The sequence below is a fragment of the Urocitellus parryii genome, chromosome 6 (assembly GCF_045843805.1).
Source record: "Urocitellus parryii isolate mUroPar1 chromosome 6, mUroPar1.hap1, whole genome shotgun sequence".
Lineage (NCBI taxonomy): Eukaryota > Metazoa > Chordata > Mammalia > Rodentia > Sciuridae > Urocitellus > Urocitellus parryii.
Window position 1 is genome coordinate 6,033,372 of NC_135536.1, and position 15,573 is coordinate 6,048,944.

Genomic DNA, 15,573 nt, shown 5'->3' on the forward strand with positions numbered 1-15,573 from the left:
CTGCACGGCTCTCAGCCTGCCCCAGCCTCCTCCTCACATCCTCAGCATTTCCTTGCTGCCTGCCCTCCAGGATGCCCTCCTTGCCAGCTAGAGGCCTGCCTCCTCCAGGAGGACTTCCAAGCCACCTGGGGTCCCCATCCTCATCTGCTGGTGGGGGGGGCCCTTGGGTTCCGCATGTGCCCTCCTAGCAGGCATGGCCCCTCAACGACAGTTCTGGTGGGATTCAGTGTGCACTGACATGCCCAGGCCCCTGAAGAGTCAAGGTTCACCCAGCCCAGCTCCGTGAGGCTCTGCAGGGCCTGCTTCTCCACATCACCCCTTCCCCAGGATAGTCAGTCACCCCAGGGGATGTGAGTCTTGGGCAGAGCAGGGACCAGATGGACATACTGTGCGGGAGGAAGGGGCTGGGGCCCTGTGAGGCTGGCAGGGCCACAGAACTCTAGCACAGGGTTTCCAAGGGCAGAGCCAGGCGCAGAGCCCGCTGGCCCTGGAGACACTCCTCTCAGGATCAGCAGAGCAGAATGGCCCACCTCGAGCTCCCCTGCCCTCTCTTGTCTTCAGCATCCCAGTGGGCCTGGGAGTTGGGTGGCAGGAGAGAGCTGCTAATGCACGTCTGTTGCTGACATAGCCTAAGAAGTAGAAAAGCAACGTTTATTGGGCATCACCGGCCACCTGGCAGGTGCTTTCACTCATGTAGTCTTCAAAACCCTGAGACAGATTCTTGTCCCCACTTTACAAATGAGGAAACAGAGGTTCAGCAGGTGGTGGAGGCAGCATCTGCCTAGGTCCAACCCAAGGCCAATTTCAGTGCCCAAACTCTCTCCCCTGAGGAAGAAGGGGGCCCCAGGCCCAGCTGGGATCAGTGCCAGATCTTGATGTCACCTCCCCAGGAGCAGGTGCCGAGGACGGAGGGCAGCACGGGGTGGTAGGTGGTGCCAACACAGGCCTGCGTGTGCCCCTGCAGCGTACATGCCCTGCTGGCTGTTCGGAAGCTGAACATCAGGACCCGGCCATCAGCACTGCCTGTCACCAGCAGGTCACCACACGGAGAACACTCACAGCCCACTGCATAGCCTTCGACCTGTAGAGACATGGGGGTGGTGAGTGGGCCACACCCAGTCCTCAAGGATACCTGTGCATCAGGATTATGACTCCACTCTACAGAGGAACACCTGAGGCCCAACAGCCCTGAGGCCAAGCCAGTTCTTCTGAGAGGCTCTGGAATAGGCCACGTTCCAAGGAGGGTCCAGAGGAAGCCGGCTGGAGCAGTCTCAGTGATAAGTCACTGAGTTTCTGGCCCCTTCTGCCCAGCAAAGGAGGCCTTGGGTGGGAAGAGGCTGATGCAGAGATGGCCCTGTGCCCATTCTGGCTTGCTCCTGCCCTCACCTCCACCACTGTCCTTATGAGCTCCCTAGTGCTTTCAGATTGGCCCAGGATCTGGGGTGGACAAAAGCCTAGGAAAGAGAAGGCAGAATCTACCCCAGACAGAGGGTCATGCCCTGGGCCCCAAGTCCATTCCTGGTGCTGCCTACCAGGAGGCTCTGTGTACCTTGTGTCCTTCATAGCGCCGCCGTCTACTCATCCGGTAAGGCCACACAGCAGAGAAGAGGGCCAGGTAGTTTCCATTGGTCTGTGCCAGGAATACAGGCTCTCTTGGGTGCAAGGCAAGGCTGGGGCAGGTATATCTCTCCTGAGAAACAGCAAGACCACAGGAAGGTCAGAGAAGGCTGCTCGTGGGGTGTTCATCTCCAGCCTTCACTCTGCTCTTGAGGCCTGGTACCCTCCCGCCAGGCCTTGGCTTGAAGGTCTGAATGAGTTTCCTACTGCCGCTGTAATCTAGTGGCTTAAAACAACACAAAGTTATTATGCAGTTTTAGAGGTCAGAAATCTGATGGGACTCTCACTGGGCTAAAATCAGGATGTCTTCAGGGCTGTGTCCCTTCACCAGGCTGTGTGGGATCTCATTTCCTTGCCCTTCTCCAGCTCCTAGAAGATACCTGAAACCCTGTGGCAGGATTAAAAATGGCCCCCAAATATATCCACATCCTAATTCTTGAGCCCTGGGACATTGCCTCATGTGGTCCTGCCCACCTCCCTACCTCCATGGTGAACCCCAGTCCCATGGCCCAGCCTTGCCCAACCCAGGGTCTCACATAGCCAAAAGGCCCAGGAAATGAGGAGGTAAATGGCCAAATGAATAGGTAAAGTGGGAATAAACTGTTCAAATCACAAGGGGGTGGGGTCCCCACAGAAAGAACTCTAAGAACTCCCCCCTCAGCTAGACCTGGCCTTTAACGTGTGAGACTTAAGTCAGAGTCTTGAAATGACCCCACTCAAGAGGACAAAGTGAGGGGCCCTCAGGACAATATGCATCAGAGGCACAGAGGCCATGGTGGCCGGATGATGCGCTCCCTGGCGTGAGCTGCTGGCACAGCACCTGCGGCAGGACATGCTTCATCAGCCTGGCTCCAGGTCTCTACGGGCTCCTGCAGACAGGTGCCCTCCATGGTCAGAGGTGCCCTCCGTGGTCAGGCGTGCCCCTGAGCCCTTCTCGGGGCCTTTCCTTCCCAGTGGGCAGCATTAGAAACCCCTGCAGGGAGGAGGCAGGCGATTTGCTCAGGCCACTTGGAACCGTCAAAACAAGGAGAAGGGGCCTGCACACATGACAGCACTTTAAACTCAGATTTGCCATCTCCAAAGGCGACAGTGGTAATGATGGGGTTGGTGCTGCTGGTGGTGGCTACAGTAGTGATGGCCGTGGTGCTGGTGCTGGTGACTGTGGTGCTGGTGACAGTGGTGCTGGTGGTGGTGGCTATAGTAGTGATGCGGTGGTGCTGGTGGTGGTGACAGGTGCTGGTGGGGACAGCTGTGATAACTGGCAGTGGTGGTCATGAGTGTGATGATGGTGGTTGTAGTGGTGGTGACTGTGGTGCTGGTGGTGGTACTGTGGTGTGATGATCAGGTGGTGGCTGTTGCAATGATGATGGGAGCCAGGATGGTGTCAGTGCTGACGACTGGTGGTGACAGTAACAGTGATGGTGGAGATGATGATGGGGGGAGGACAAGGAGTGGTGGTGATGACACTGGTGCTGGTAGTGGGGACAGCGAATGTGGCGCTGATACTGGTAAAAACAGTGAAAACATAATGCAGCACTCCCTGTGCCTAGCACTGTGCTATGTGCTCTTTATGAGCATTCTCCCTTAATTCTCAAAACCACTTTCTGTAGTAAAGAATATCATCCTCAATTTTCTGTTTTGTTGTTGGTGGTGGTGTTGTTGTTGTTTGTTTGTTTTTGTTTTGTGACAGGGCCTTGTATGTTGCCCAGGCTGGTTTCCAACTCCTGGGCTCAAGTGATCCTCTTGCTACAGCCTCCTGAATAGCTGACACTATGGGCAAAGGCCATAGCATCTAACTCTCATTCTTAATTTTCTAACAGGAAAAATAAAAATTAAAGAGGCTTAACTGGGCACGGTGGCACACACCTACAATCCCAGTGGCTCAGGAGGCAGAGGCAGGAGTATAGCGAATTCAAAGCCAACCTCAGCAAGAGTGAGGAACAAAGTAGCTCAGTGAGACCCCATCTCTAAATAAAATACAAAAAAAATGGGCAGGAGATGTGGCTTGGTGGTCGAGTGCCCCTGAGTTCAATCCCCAGTTATGCTCCTCCAAAAAAGAGGCTTAATAAGCTGGTTTAGAGGCCCTCTCAGCTTACTTGGGAAGCTAAGGCAGGAGGATGGCAAGTTCAAGCCAGTCTCAGCAACTTAACAAGACCCTGCCTCAAAATGAAAAATAAAAAGGGCTAGGAGTGTAGCTCAGTGGTATAGCGCCCCTGGGTTCAATCACCAGTATGGGGGCGGGGGGCTAAATAATGGTCCCATGGCCCACCTTGCAGGTGATGAATGCAGGACTTTAGCAAAGGTGTTCTACTTCAAGCCCCTGCTCCGAACTCTTCCATCGCACCACCTACCAAAGATGCTGAGCAAGAGAAGTCAAGACACCCCTTCTGCTTGGCTGGTTGGGCTGGCAGTGGGAGGCTTAGGGCCTCTCAGGTCACAGGGCCATCTTCCCTTCACCTAGTGGGGCTGCCCCAACTGTGGTAGATCCTGTGTTGGGATAGGAAAGCAGAAGCGCTGTTCTGGGGGCCTGCAGACAGTGCTGGTAACTCGCTCTTGGGTCCCATCCTGAAGATTTCAGGCAGCTGAACCCTGTCCCACAGGAGGGGCCTGGGAACCCAGATAGACCAGGGATACAGGAATATGCCAGGGTTGAAACTGAGAACATTGCCAAATAGAGCTTCTCACGTGGAAAATCTGGTTGGAGATTTTGGCGGAGGTCCGGAAATCCCAGGCAATGATAGTACGGTCAGCAGAGTCCCGGGTAGAAGCGTCGGTGCTGCTCAGGAACTCAGAGCCTTCCTGGAGAAAGAGGATGTCCAAGGTCTGCTGGATGGTTGCCTTGTAGCCTCTCACCACCTGTAGGAGAAGAAACTGGTCACACAGGGCAGCCCGGGAGCACAGGGCAGGTGCCCACCCAGGCACCCAGGAGGCGGTGGGTTTATTGAAGCGGTTCTGGGCCACATTCGCTCTAGCAGAGCAGCCCCATGTGCTTGTGCAGAGGGGGAACACCCGGCTTCCCAGCAGGCCAGTGCCTGCAGCTCCTGGGGCTATTCTGTGATGCCTCCCCCATGACAGCCTAGTCCCATGACCGCGTCCCCCTGCTGCCTCATGGGTGGGTCCAATGAAGCACCAGCCTCTCCAGCACACAGGCCCCTTGAGAACAGCAGGTACCCCATGAAAATGCGCTGAAGAAGCGCCCAGGCCTTGCTCGAGGTCCCCAAGGGCGTGGTGATACTCATCAATATCGACGTCACATAATTCCCAGCTCACAAAGTCCCGAACCATTGTCCGTGGAGGAGTGACAGTGATACAGGGAGCAAGCATTCCTGGAGATAGACCCTAAGGCCAGAGTGGCAAACACACTCCAGCTCTGGAGGCCCACCTCATCTTCTGACCGTGCCCCCTCTGCTTCTTCAAGGTTGCTTTCCACACCCTCTGCTGCTCCAACTCCACCTGGGCTGGGCAGGGGAGAGGCCACCTGAGAACCAAGAGAAGCTCCATTCACAAACAAGGATGCCGTGACATCACTGCACCCTGACAGAAAAGGCCAGTGTGCCCAGGCCGCCGAAGTTCCAGCTCCCAGGGTGCCAACACACGGCTGTGGCACCAACACAGCTCAGTCCTGCCAGCTGTGGAATGAACTGTCTTCACAAATCAAGAAACGGAGTCTGCAAAAATTTTTGACTGGTGTTTTCTGTTTTCCCTTTCAAGTGCACACCCTGAATTCCCATTAAATGCAGCCCTCCACAGACTTCATTTAGACAGGTGAGGAATACTAAGTTCAGAGAGGTAGAGACTGGCTCAAGGTCACACAGCCAGAGTGGTGCAGATCCTTTCCCCATGCCTGGGACCCCAATTCAGTTTCTTACTGGCCAGTTCCTGGGGTTAAATTCATGGGCAAGGGTAGTAACAAATGACTGCTCTTCTCTGAGTCTCATCAGAAGTAGCCTTCAGCTAAGGTGACTTCAAGGTGGGCCCGTGAAGCACAAAAAGTGGTCAAGGAGCAGAAAAGGTCACCCTGCAGACCCCTGGATGCAGGACAGGGAGACAGTGGAGTCCAATCTCACCTCAGCACCATCAGCTCTATGGGCCACCCCAGGCCCCGACAGCCCTGCAACAGCTATCCCTTCCCCTCTCTCTTCTCCCAAAGATGCCTGCAATAGCAGCCTAGGCGGCAGGGGCTGCTTGGCACTTGCTTTTGGTGTGTTCTCCACACACCAGGCTTCTACCAGACACACCTGAGCCTCACAGGGTGGGCTGAGGTACAGTGCCAAGCCCTGCCAGGGCCCCCAGGGCTGTGCTACTGCTGCCATGGTCTACCTGCCAGTCTGGGAGGACCTGAGAAAGGACCCTGCGCATCCCAGCTCCCAAGAACAGCAGCACCCCAAGGCAGTGTTACTGTCGACTCTGGTGAGAAGGGAGGCAAGGAAGCAAGGCTCTGACAGGGTAGCTCTGGAAAGACCTCTTCACTGGCTCCAGGTCTAGCAGTGGAGTCCAGTCTCACCTCAGCACCACCAGCTCTATGGGCCACCCCAGGCCCCAACAGCTCTGCACACCTCCCATCCCCTCTCTCTTCTCCCAAAGCCTTCTTAATCGCTAAGCTTCACAGAAGGAAAAGGAAGTCTGGAGACAGTTGGGCACCAGACGCCAGGAGAGAAGCAAATCTGGCCAGCACATGTCCCTGGGTGTGGCCTGTGCACTGAGACATTTCTCCTCCATGGTGGCCACAGAACAGCCCCCAGAGTATCACCAGCCCATATAAAACTGCTGTGGCCAGGCACCACAGATGTTGGGCAACTCCCATCTCTGTGCCAGAACCATGAACTTCCATGTGGCCCATCACCACAGCTCCCCACCAGCCTCAGTCCCTCAGGCTCTGCAGCGGGTGAACAGGAAGGAATGCAGGAGGCGTTGTGAAGGCCCCGAGGAGGCAAGGTGCCCAGGAGCTGGTGTGGCTCCTGGCTCTGTCTGCAGCAGAACTGTCTGCATGCCCTACCCACACACCAGCCACTCCCAAGGCAAACCTCTATACATTCCCCCAGAATAGACAGAAATGGCCCAGCCCACTGGGTGTCATAAAACTGAATGGCCGGGAAACAAGCCGTGTTATGGGCGATCCCTGCCAATAACGCGGCTGTCAGTAGAAGGCTGGCCTTTGGAGCCATGGTCTAAGCGATCATCTGGGAACATGATTGACTGCCTTCATGCTGCTCAGTCCCTGGGAAACAGCAGAGGGGCCATTTGTGTGTCTGGTTAGTGGATTTTATGGCAAACTTGATGAGATGGACAGCTGGTGCCTCCCATCCCAGGGGGAAGTCATTGCCCAGACCAGACTAGCTGCATCCAAAAGGGACTCCTCTGGCAACTGCAGGTCCTGGCAGACAAGCAGGTACAAAGCCTTGGGGACAGTGGAGGACAGACTGTGACACCTGCAGGGGTGATGAAAAACCCCTGAAGGCCCAGCACAAGGCTCACCAGGGCCGCCCGCTAACGTGGGCAGCGCTGGGCTGCTGCTGACTCTCAGGAAGACTCGCTGTGCCTCCGTGGCTTCTGGCCTCCAGTGCACAGGCCCAGGGCACAGGCGAGGCTCCTGCCTGGAGCCCACAGCGACCACCATGTGCACAGGGAGATCCCTTCCCTCTCCAGGCCCAGAGTTGAGTCCTCAGAAAGAGGAGGGCTAGGGTGTGGGCCATTTCTCTCAGGACCTTGCCAGTGCTCTGCACCCAGGCCTGGGCATAGTGGGGCTGTGGGGGACCCTGCTCTGCGCACCTCAGGAGCCGGAGCTCCCTCCCCACCAGCCTCGGCTCCCACTCACGCCACGACAAAAGCTTTGCTGCCCAGCCTCTGAGGTAGTCTTGGCAGGCCTCAGTCAAGTGTGCTAGATTAACTGCTGGGTAAATGCATGAGTGAAAAACAGTGACTTAAAAGACAGCAACCGGAGGGCCCAAGGCCCCCAGCTCTATCCTACAGCCAGGCCGAGGCAACTCACACGGGGCCTCTGCTGCTGCTGGCCCCACCACACCCCTGAAGGAGACCTCGGAGGTCATTCACAGGCCCCTCAGAATCAGAGCAGTCCAGGCCTTGCCCAGGCCCAGGGACATGGAGACCAAGAAAAGCTGCTCCAAGACCTGGGCAGAGGTGGGAGAAGGGCAGAGGGAGTGCACACACACAGTGCCACATCAACACGAGAGGCAGGGGGAGGGCCTCTCCAGATGAACATGGACAGGGCGCCAACTGGGAAGGCCAAAGTGCTTAGGCAAGTGCCCTGGGAAGTCCGAGGCCTATAACTAGTTGTGTGACTCGGCAAGTAAGTTGCCTCTCTGTCTTCAGTCTCCACACCTGTAAAGTAGGACAACAAGAGACCTCCATCTTAACAGCTGAACGTCCAGCTGAGCACCCAGCACACAGCAGATGCTCATGAGCCTCCTCTTCTGAGCCAGCCAAGAGCCGGCACCCCAGGATAGAGCTGAGTGTTCTTGGGCAAGTCCGTTCTCTCCACACTTCCATTCCTCTTCCCAGAAGATAAGCACTCTGGTCTCCTCCAACGCCAGGATGCAGGCAGTCCTCACTAAAACTGAGCTGGAGGGCAGCATGGGCCCCCTTCCAGGGTTTCCATTCACACAAGGAGCCAACACATAGTACACTGACTGTCAGGAGTGCCCTGCTGATACGTTTGAACAGAAATAAAAATTTACATGTTTAAAAAAAAAAACATTAAAAATGGGAGAAAACATGAATGAATTTCTCTAGAACCTCAAACTTGGAAGAACTTTCCCAGCTGTGACTCCCAAAACCATAAGCAGTAAGAGAAAACTACACGAAGATAGAAAAAGAAAAAAAAGAAAAAACACTCTCGGCTGGCAGAAAAGAAGTGAATAAACAAAAGAAGTGAAGTAAGACAAATGGAAAGAATATTTACGACTTACAGTGGAGTCAAAGGTCACCATCAATAATTCAGAGACTGTATCTAAAAACAGATGAAAAGGACCAAAAGCTCTGTAGAAAATGGGCAGCAGAACAGCTCAAAGAGGCTCCGACTCTCCTGCCTTGCTCGTGACAGAGACACCAGACGCCAAGCACTACCTACCTAACGGACAAGACCACAAGGTCTGCTAACACACTCCACAGGTGACTGGGGGCTGGGCACAGATGTGCTGCACCCACGCATGGCCCCTGCACACAGGGTCTGCACCACTTCTACCAAAATGAAGTGGGCATAGCTACCCAGCAATGCTACAGACCAGCAACCCCACTTCTGAGAACTGACCCCAGAGTCACACCATGTCATGGAAAGCAGCACGGCCTATGAAAATAAAGAAATGGACACAGCCCAGCATCCATCAAGCAAGAAAGGCTGAGTACCCTGCAGGACGTTCAGGACATCCAGAATGCAGGCCTGTGGAGGAGAAGGAGGTGCTCTGGCCTGCCAGGGCCCAGTGGAGAGATGCCAGGCAGAGGGGCAGTGCAGCAGCGGAGGACAGTGTGCTCCCTGGACGTGCAGCTGCAGTAAGTGTCACTTGTTTCTCGTCTATTGATCTACTCACTTATTGCAGGGCTGGGGCTGGAACCCAGGACCTCATGCAGGCCAGGCAAGCGCTTTACCACTGAGCCACACCCCAGCTGCTTACACTAGAAAAAGTGGAAAGATAAACCAAAAATGAAAATAAGTAAATAAAATTTTTTTTCTCTAGAGAAGGGAAGACAGAATGGTAGAGACAGGGTTATGGGTAAGACTTTTTATCTTTCTCTCATAGGACATTGGTATACTGCCCCTTGTTCTGAAGATATGACTTGAGGTCAAAGGTCACAGATTTTTTTTTTTTTTTTTTTCTGTAAAGGGCCAGACCACACTACTTCAGGGAGCCACATACAGTCACTGCTGAATAGTGTGTGTCAGTGTTGGGGCTGGTTAACATGTGAGAAACATTCTGCACTCAAGGGCCACATAAAAACAGCTCACAGGCCAAACTGGACCCACAAGCTGCAGCTTGCCAACTCTTTCTCTAGACTCATGTACATATTTTATTAAATTATACAACAAAATTAACTTAAAAAGCAATCTATAAAATGTGAAAGCAAAATTAAGCAAATGAAATTAACCAAATATTGATTTGGTAGGTTAACCACACAAAGAGGATTTCTTTTAAGAGACTTTAGAGCACACTAATTTAATGAAAGAGCCTTAGTTGAATATACATTAATGGAAAACCAGTAATTTGATAATAGATCCTAATTAGATACCCATTGTGGACAAAAAGAACTATTAAAAAGTTTAAACTGCTGACATTCATTTATCATTAGTGCCAGTATATAACCCCAAAATTGTGTTAAGATAGACAGAAATAAAATCTTTCAGGCAAAAAGAAATGAAAATATTAAAAACAAAGCAAAAGAAAATTCTGGGATCCTAAATTTGAATTAAAAGAATCAGCATAAACAACAGTGTATTTTGTTTTAAAAACAAAAATATGTCCTAGCTCTGTCCACAGAAGGCCACAGAAACAATAAGCAACCTCAGCACTCAGATGGGCATGGTACATAGGGATATAGAAGAAATAGAAAAAAAAGCCTCAAACTGAACTTCCAGAGATGAAATGGGCAATGTTTGAGATGGAAATATGTTAGATAAAATTAACAGCAGATGAGACACTGCGAAAGAAACAAGTGAACTGGAAGATACTGCGTTTAAAACCCTTCAGCAAGTTCCAGAAGGAAAGAAAAAATACAGAACCTAAAAGTGGACAGAACCTACTGTTGACCTCACGTAGAGTAAGCCCACAATGGCCTCGCTCCTTCTCCCTCTCCCTTTCCTTTCCCTCCAAGTACTTCCCTCTTCCTCCAAGTATTAATTAACATTTATCCAAATTTGGTGAACATCATAAACTGTGAGAGTCAAAAGACTAGAAGATAATTCAAAGAAAACCAAGTCCTGGCCCATCACAATCAAATTGCTGAAAAGCCCTTTTAAAAATACTGAACACACTCAGGAAAAAAAAAAAAAAATGAAGAATTACATGTAAGGCCAGAAGACAGTGGAACACTGAAAACAGTCAAAGAGAGGCTGTGGACCAGCGCTGCACGGACAGTAAGAACGGCGTTAGGAAGAACCCTTCAGGAGCGGAGAAGACCTGAGTGCACCATGCAGCAGACCCGTTCCACCTAAAACCCACACTCAGGGAAGCTCTCCAGGTCGGAGGGAATACTGCCAGAGAACACCTGGGACTTCAGGGGTGAAGGAGAGTGACAACAAAGGCAAAGGACTGGGAAAACATTTTTAGAACTTTTCCTCTTTACTTAAGTTATCTGAAATACGTATGACTGTTGAAAATAAGTTATTATGTCATCTGGGCAGGATGTAAATATAATCCATATCTAACTCTACAAAAAGGATAGAGGGTAAGAAGATCCAACTGATTAAAAAATTTTATGCTTTACTTGAAGAGGTAAAAATATTAGAATATGTAGAATTGTGAAAAATTAGGCATGCATATTAAAATCCTTACAGCAATCGCCTAAACATATACTGCAAAAAGCCAAAATGCTAATAGATAAAACTAATGAATCACTCAGTTTCATGTTATTGCAATGAAACACCTAACACTTTACTACCTGTAAAGAGAGGTTTGTTTTGTCTCATGGTTCTGAAGGTTCAGGTCCAAGACTGGGCAGTTCCACTGGACCGAGCCTCCTCCAACAGGGGCGGCACGTGAGGGCAGGAGTGGGTCAGAGCGTGAGGGCAGGAGTGTGTCAGAGCCAGGGAACGCTCTCGTTACAAGTCAGGGAGAAGGTCAGGGAGACCTGGGTCCCCTAGCCCCTCCCAAGGGTCCACCCAGGACCTAGGCTTTCCATAGGCCCCACCTCTGAATGTCCACAGTATCTCCCTACAGTGGCACTCTGGGCACTAAGCACTTACATGTACATGTTTGGGGACATTCATCTACATCATGGTGTATGATAACAATAAAAAAGAATATTGAAATCATCCAAAGAAGACAGAAAAAAAGGAAGAGGAATAAAAACAGGAGACAGAGTAAAAATAATAATAAAAAATGGTAAGCCCAGATTCAACCCTATCAGTAATTATGTTAACTATAAATTTTCTAAAACCACCAACAAAGACTCAAGTTGGATTTCAACTTTTAAAAAAAGACACAATAAACCCAGGTGCAGTAGTGTGTGCCTACAGCCCTAAATTCTGAAAGGCTGAGGAAGGAGGATGACTTGAACCCAGAAATCTGAAGCTACCTGGGCTTAAATACAATGAAATAAATTAACTACAATGAAATAAATTAGAGGTAAAAGGACAGGAAAAAACCACAAGCAAGTGAAATCTAGAGAGGCTGACATTAACATCAGTTAAAGTAGACTTCAGAGCAGGTCACACTGCCAGGAATACAAGTTATTATGAAAAGATAAAAATGTTAACTTATCTAGAAGACGAAACAATCCCATATATGTATACACCTAACAACAGACTTTCAAAATACATGATCAAAAACTGACAGAACTGAAAATAGATATTAACACTCCTTTCCCTGTAACATATAATATCAGTAGTGGTCAGTGAGTTATTCATGTGAGGAAACTACATAAGCTCAGGGGAAAAACCCAGAAAGGAATACACAAAACAACTTCAAGGTGTCACACAGGGTTAGGAATTGTTCATGTTTCCCCAGTCAAGGGGGGAAGACCTGTGATACACAGGACATTAGTATACTACTGTCAGCAATGAGGCCAAATTCCCTCTAGCATAGTGGCTGTTTGGATTCCACCAAATAAAACTTAAAATCCTCAAAAAGAGCAAACTGTTTCCAAGCAATACAACCGGAACCAAGAATAATATCTCAAGAACATGTAAAGGAAGAACCAAATCTTGAGCACCCAGCAAGTAAAATTCACAATGTCTGACATCCAATCAAGAATGAGCAGTAGAAGGGGTAGAGAGAGAAAAGGGGAGGGGAGGGGAGGGGAGGGGAGGGGGGATAGTAGAGAATAGGACAGACAGCAGAATGCATCAGACACTAGAAAGGCAATTTGTCAATCAATGGAAGGGTAACTGATGTGATACAGCAATCTGTATACGGGGTAAAATTGGGAGTTCATAACCCACTTGAATCAAACTGTGAAATATGATGTATTAAGAACTACGTAATGTTTTGAACGACCAACAATTTAAAAAATAAAATAAAATAAAAGAGCTCATTTCCCATGCACGAAAAAAAAAAAAAAAAAGAATGAGCAGACCTAGAGGGCCACCGGTGGTGAAGGAACTCCATCAGCAGAGACCCAGGAGTAACCCAGGTGACAGAGTGAAGAGAAAACAACAATAGAACAGTTTCAGCTACGTGCTACCTACGACGCGGCCAAGAAGGCGTGGAAAGCGTGAGAATGTTAAAGATAGTCCACATGGAGATATTTCTAAAAGACCCAAATGAAACACACAGCAGTGAAATGAAGCAATGTCTGCTCAAGGCAGCAGATAAGCCACTGTACAAGAAATGGCCAGTCCCCTTGAAGACCAGGGAAGAACCACCACCGTGAGCTATGGAACAAATCCAAAAATCCTAACATGAATATGACTGGAGAAGGGATGGGTGGAGGCTGAGGGAAACAAAAAGAAATACCACTCAAAAAATGCCAAATTTGATTAGAACCATAAATGCACAGATAAAAAGAACCCCCAAACCTTAAAACATACAGAAAAAAATACACCAAGGAATGTCACTTAGACTGCTTGAAATTAATGACAAAAAAGAAAAGAAAAGAAAATCTTAAAAGCAAACAAAGAAAAAGATACATTCAGAGAAACAAACACAAGAATGACAGCTGACTTCCCATGAGAAACCAGGCAAGGGAGGGACAGTAGAGCAATATGTGTCAAATACTGGGGGGAAACTCTTGACTCTTGACTATATCCTTTACCCATTGGAAATATGAAAGAAAGAGAGAAGGAAAGAAAGAAAGAAAGAAAGAGATAGATATTTTTCAGACAAATAAAGCTGCGATAATTTTTAACTAACAGATAAAAACACATGGAATGTTAAAAGAAATCCTTAAGGCACAAAGAAAAACATAGCAGATCAGAATTTATACACATTGAAAAGCAAATAAGAATAGTAAAAAAATACATAACAGTTTATCAAAAAAATTTTTAAACTATGAGCTAATTCTGGCAAAAATAATAATGTGCCATGGGGACTATAGCACATGTACAATGTAAAAAGCCCAACAACCACAGCATACAGACCCCAAGGGAAGAAATGGAAATCTGTGCACTGTTTTAAGAGTCTTCTGGAAGAGGAGACAGAATATAACTTGAAGGTAAACAACCACTAAAAACATCCACAAGTCATAGACAGTTAAAAAAAAAAAAAGATAAGTGAAATCACTTAAATACTAAGAAGGAAAGATAAAAGGAGAATAGACTGAACAGATTAATAAACACAACAATTTAAGATTTAAACACAACCACATCAATAACCACATTAAATTAAAGTAGGATAAACACTTTAGTTCCAAGGAGACTGCTAGATATGAGAGCAAATTAGATCATAAGACCTAGCTCTATGATGCCTAAAATAAACCTTCCTTAAATATAAAGACCCAAGTAGATTAAAAGGTGACCCATGCTAATAATAATCAAGGAATGCTTATGTTAATAATACACAAAATAGATTTCAGAGTAAAGAATATTACAAGGGATAAAGAAGGTCTTTTCACAATGATCAAAGAGTCAATTCAATTGTTCTGGAGACCATTACAATTCTAAATGTTTATGCAGCTAATTACAGGAAAACCAATCAACAAAGGAAATAGATCCACTCTTACAGTCAGAAATTTCAACCAGCTCTTCTTAGTTTCTGCTTCCATAACAAACCACTTTAGATGGGATGGTGATCAATAATACAAATTTATTTTGCACAGTTTAGAGATTGAGAAATTCAAGATCAAAGCACCAGCGCACTTGGTGTCCAGAGAGAGCCTGAGTCTTCCTGCTGCATCTTCACCGTGTGAGGTTAACTGTGTCCTTGCATGGAAAAGACGAAAGGGCAAAGGGGGCTAACTCTCTCCAGCCTTTTCTACAAGAAAAGGACATGAGGATGGGACATGAGTCCCACTCATAAGTCAGATCCTTCATGACCTAATCAGTTCCCAGAGCCCCCTCCTAATACATCTCCTTGGGGTTAAGCTCCAACATATGGACTCCAGGACACACACTTTCAAACCACATCATAGCTGCTCTTACAGAGCAGACAGACATATAATGGTGACACCCATAATCTACACACTGTATGTTTGGATAATCCCAGTGACTCAGGAAGCTCAGGCAGGAGGACTGATAGTAGTTCAAAGCCAACTTCAGCAACTTAGCGAGGCTCTAAGCAACTTCACAAGACCTCACCTCAAAATAAAAAATAAAAAGGGCTGGGGACATGGTGCAGTAGTAAAACATCCTTGGGTTCAATCCCCAGTACCAAAAAAAAAAAAAAAAAAACCAGAGGCTGGAGTTGTGGCTCAGTGATAGAGCACTTGCCTGGCACACATGAGGCACTGGGTTCCATTCTCAGCACCAAATACAAATAAATAAAATAAAGGTTCATCAAAAACTAATAAAAATATTTTTTTAAAAACCCCACAGATTAGATATGTGAGGAAATTACACAAGCTCAGAAAGAACCCAGAAAGGAACACATAAAACAATTTCAAGATGTTACACAGGGCTAGGAATTGTTCATTTCCCATAGTCAGAGGGGGGGAATCCATGTAATAGACAGGAAATTGGGTACAGTACTGACAGTGTACCCAAATCAGAATCAGAAAGGGTATAGAAAGACTTGAATATCACTGTCAACCAACTTGATGTGATTATTCACAGGTCATTGTACTCAACTGAAGCAGAAAACACAATGCACACAAAACATTTATCAAGAACATTGACAAAGTACCAATAATTTA

The 15,573-nt window shown here is 48.3% G+C and overlaps 1 protein-coding gene across 4 annotated transcripts in view; it reads right to left on the minus strand.

Moving 5' to 3' along the window:
• Nucleotides 1–651: 651 nt before the first annotated feature.
• The window catches only part of Wdr25 (WD repeat domain 25), a 140,715-nt gene continuing 125,793 nt past the window's right edge, over nt 652–15,573 (minus strand). For 3 of the 4 annotated variants that reach the window (XM_026415125.2, XM_026415124.2, XM_026415126.2), the window contains exons 5-7: nt 4,303–4,473; nt 1,550–1,690; nt 652–1,081 (exon numbers count right to left, since the gene is read on the minus strand). In XM_026415125.2, coding sequence (XP_026270910.2) covers nt 860–1,081; nt 1,550–1,690; nt 4,303–4,473 — 534 coding nt within the window. In that variant the 3' untranslated portion in view covers nt 652–859. Of the gene's footprint in view, nt 1,082–1,549; nt 1,691–1,745; nt 1,837–4,302; nt 4,474–15,573 lie in introns of those variants that run through there. The other variant, XM_077799857.1, reaches the window with a different exon arrangement.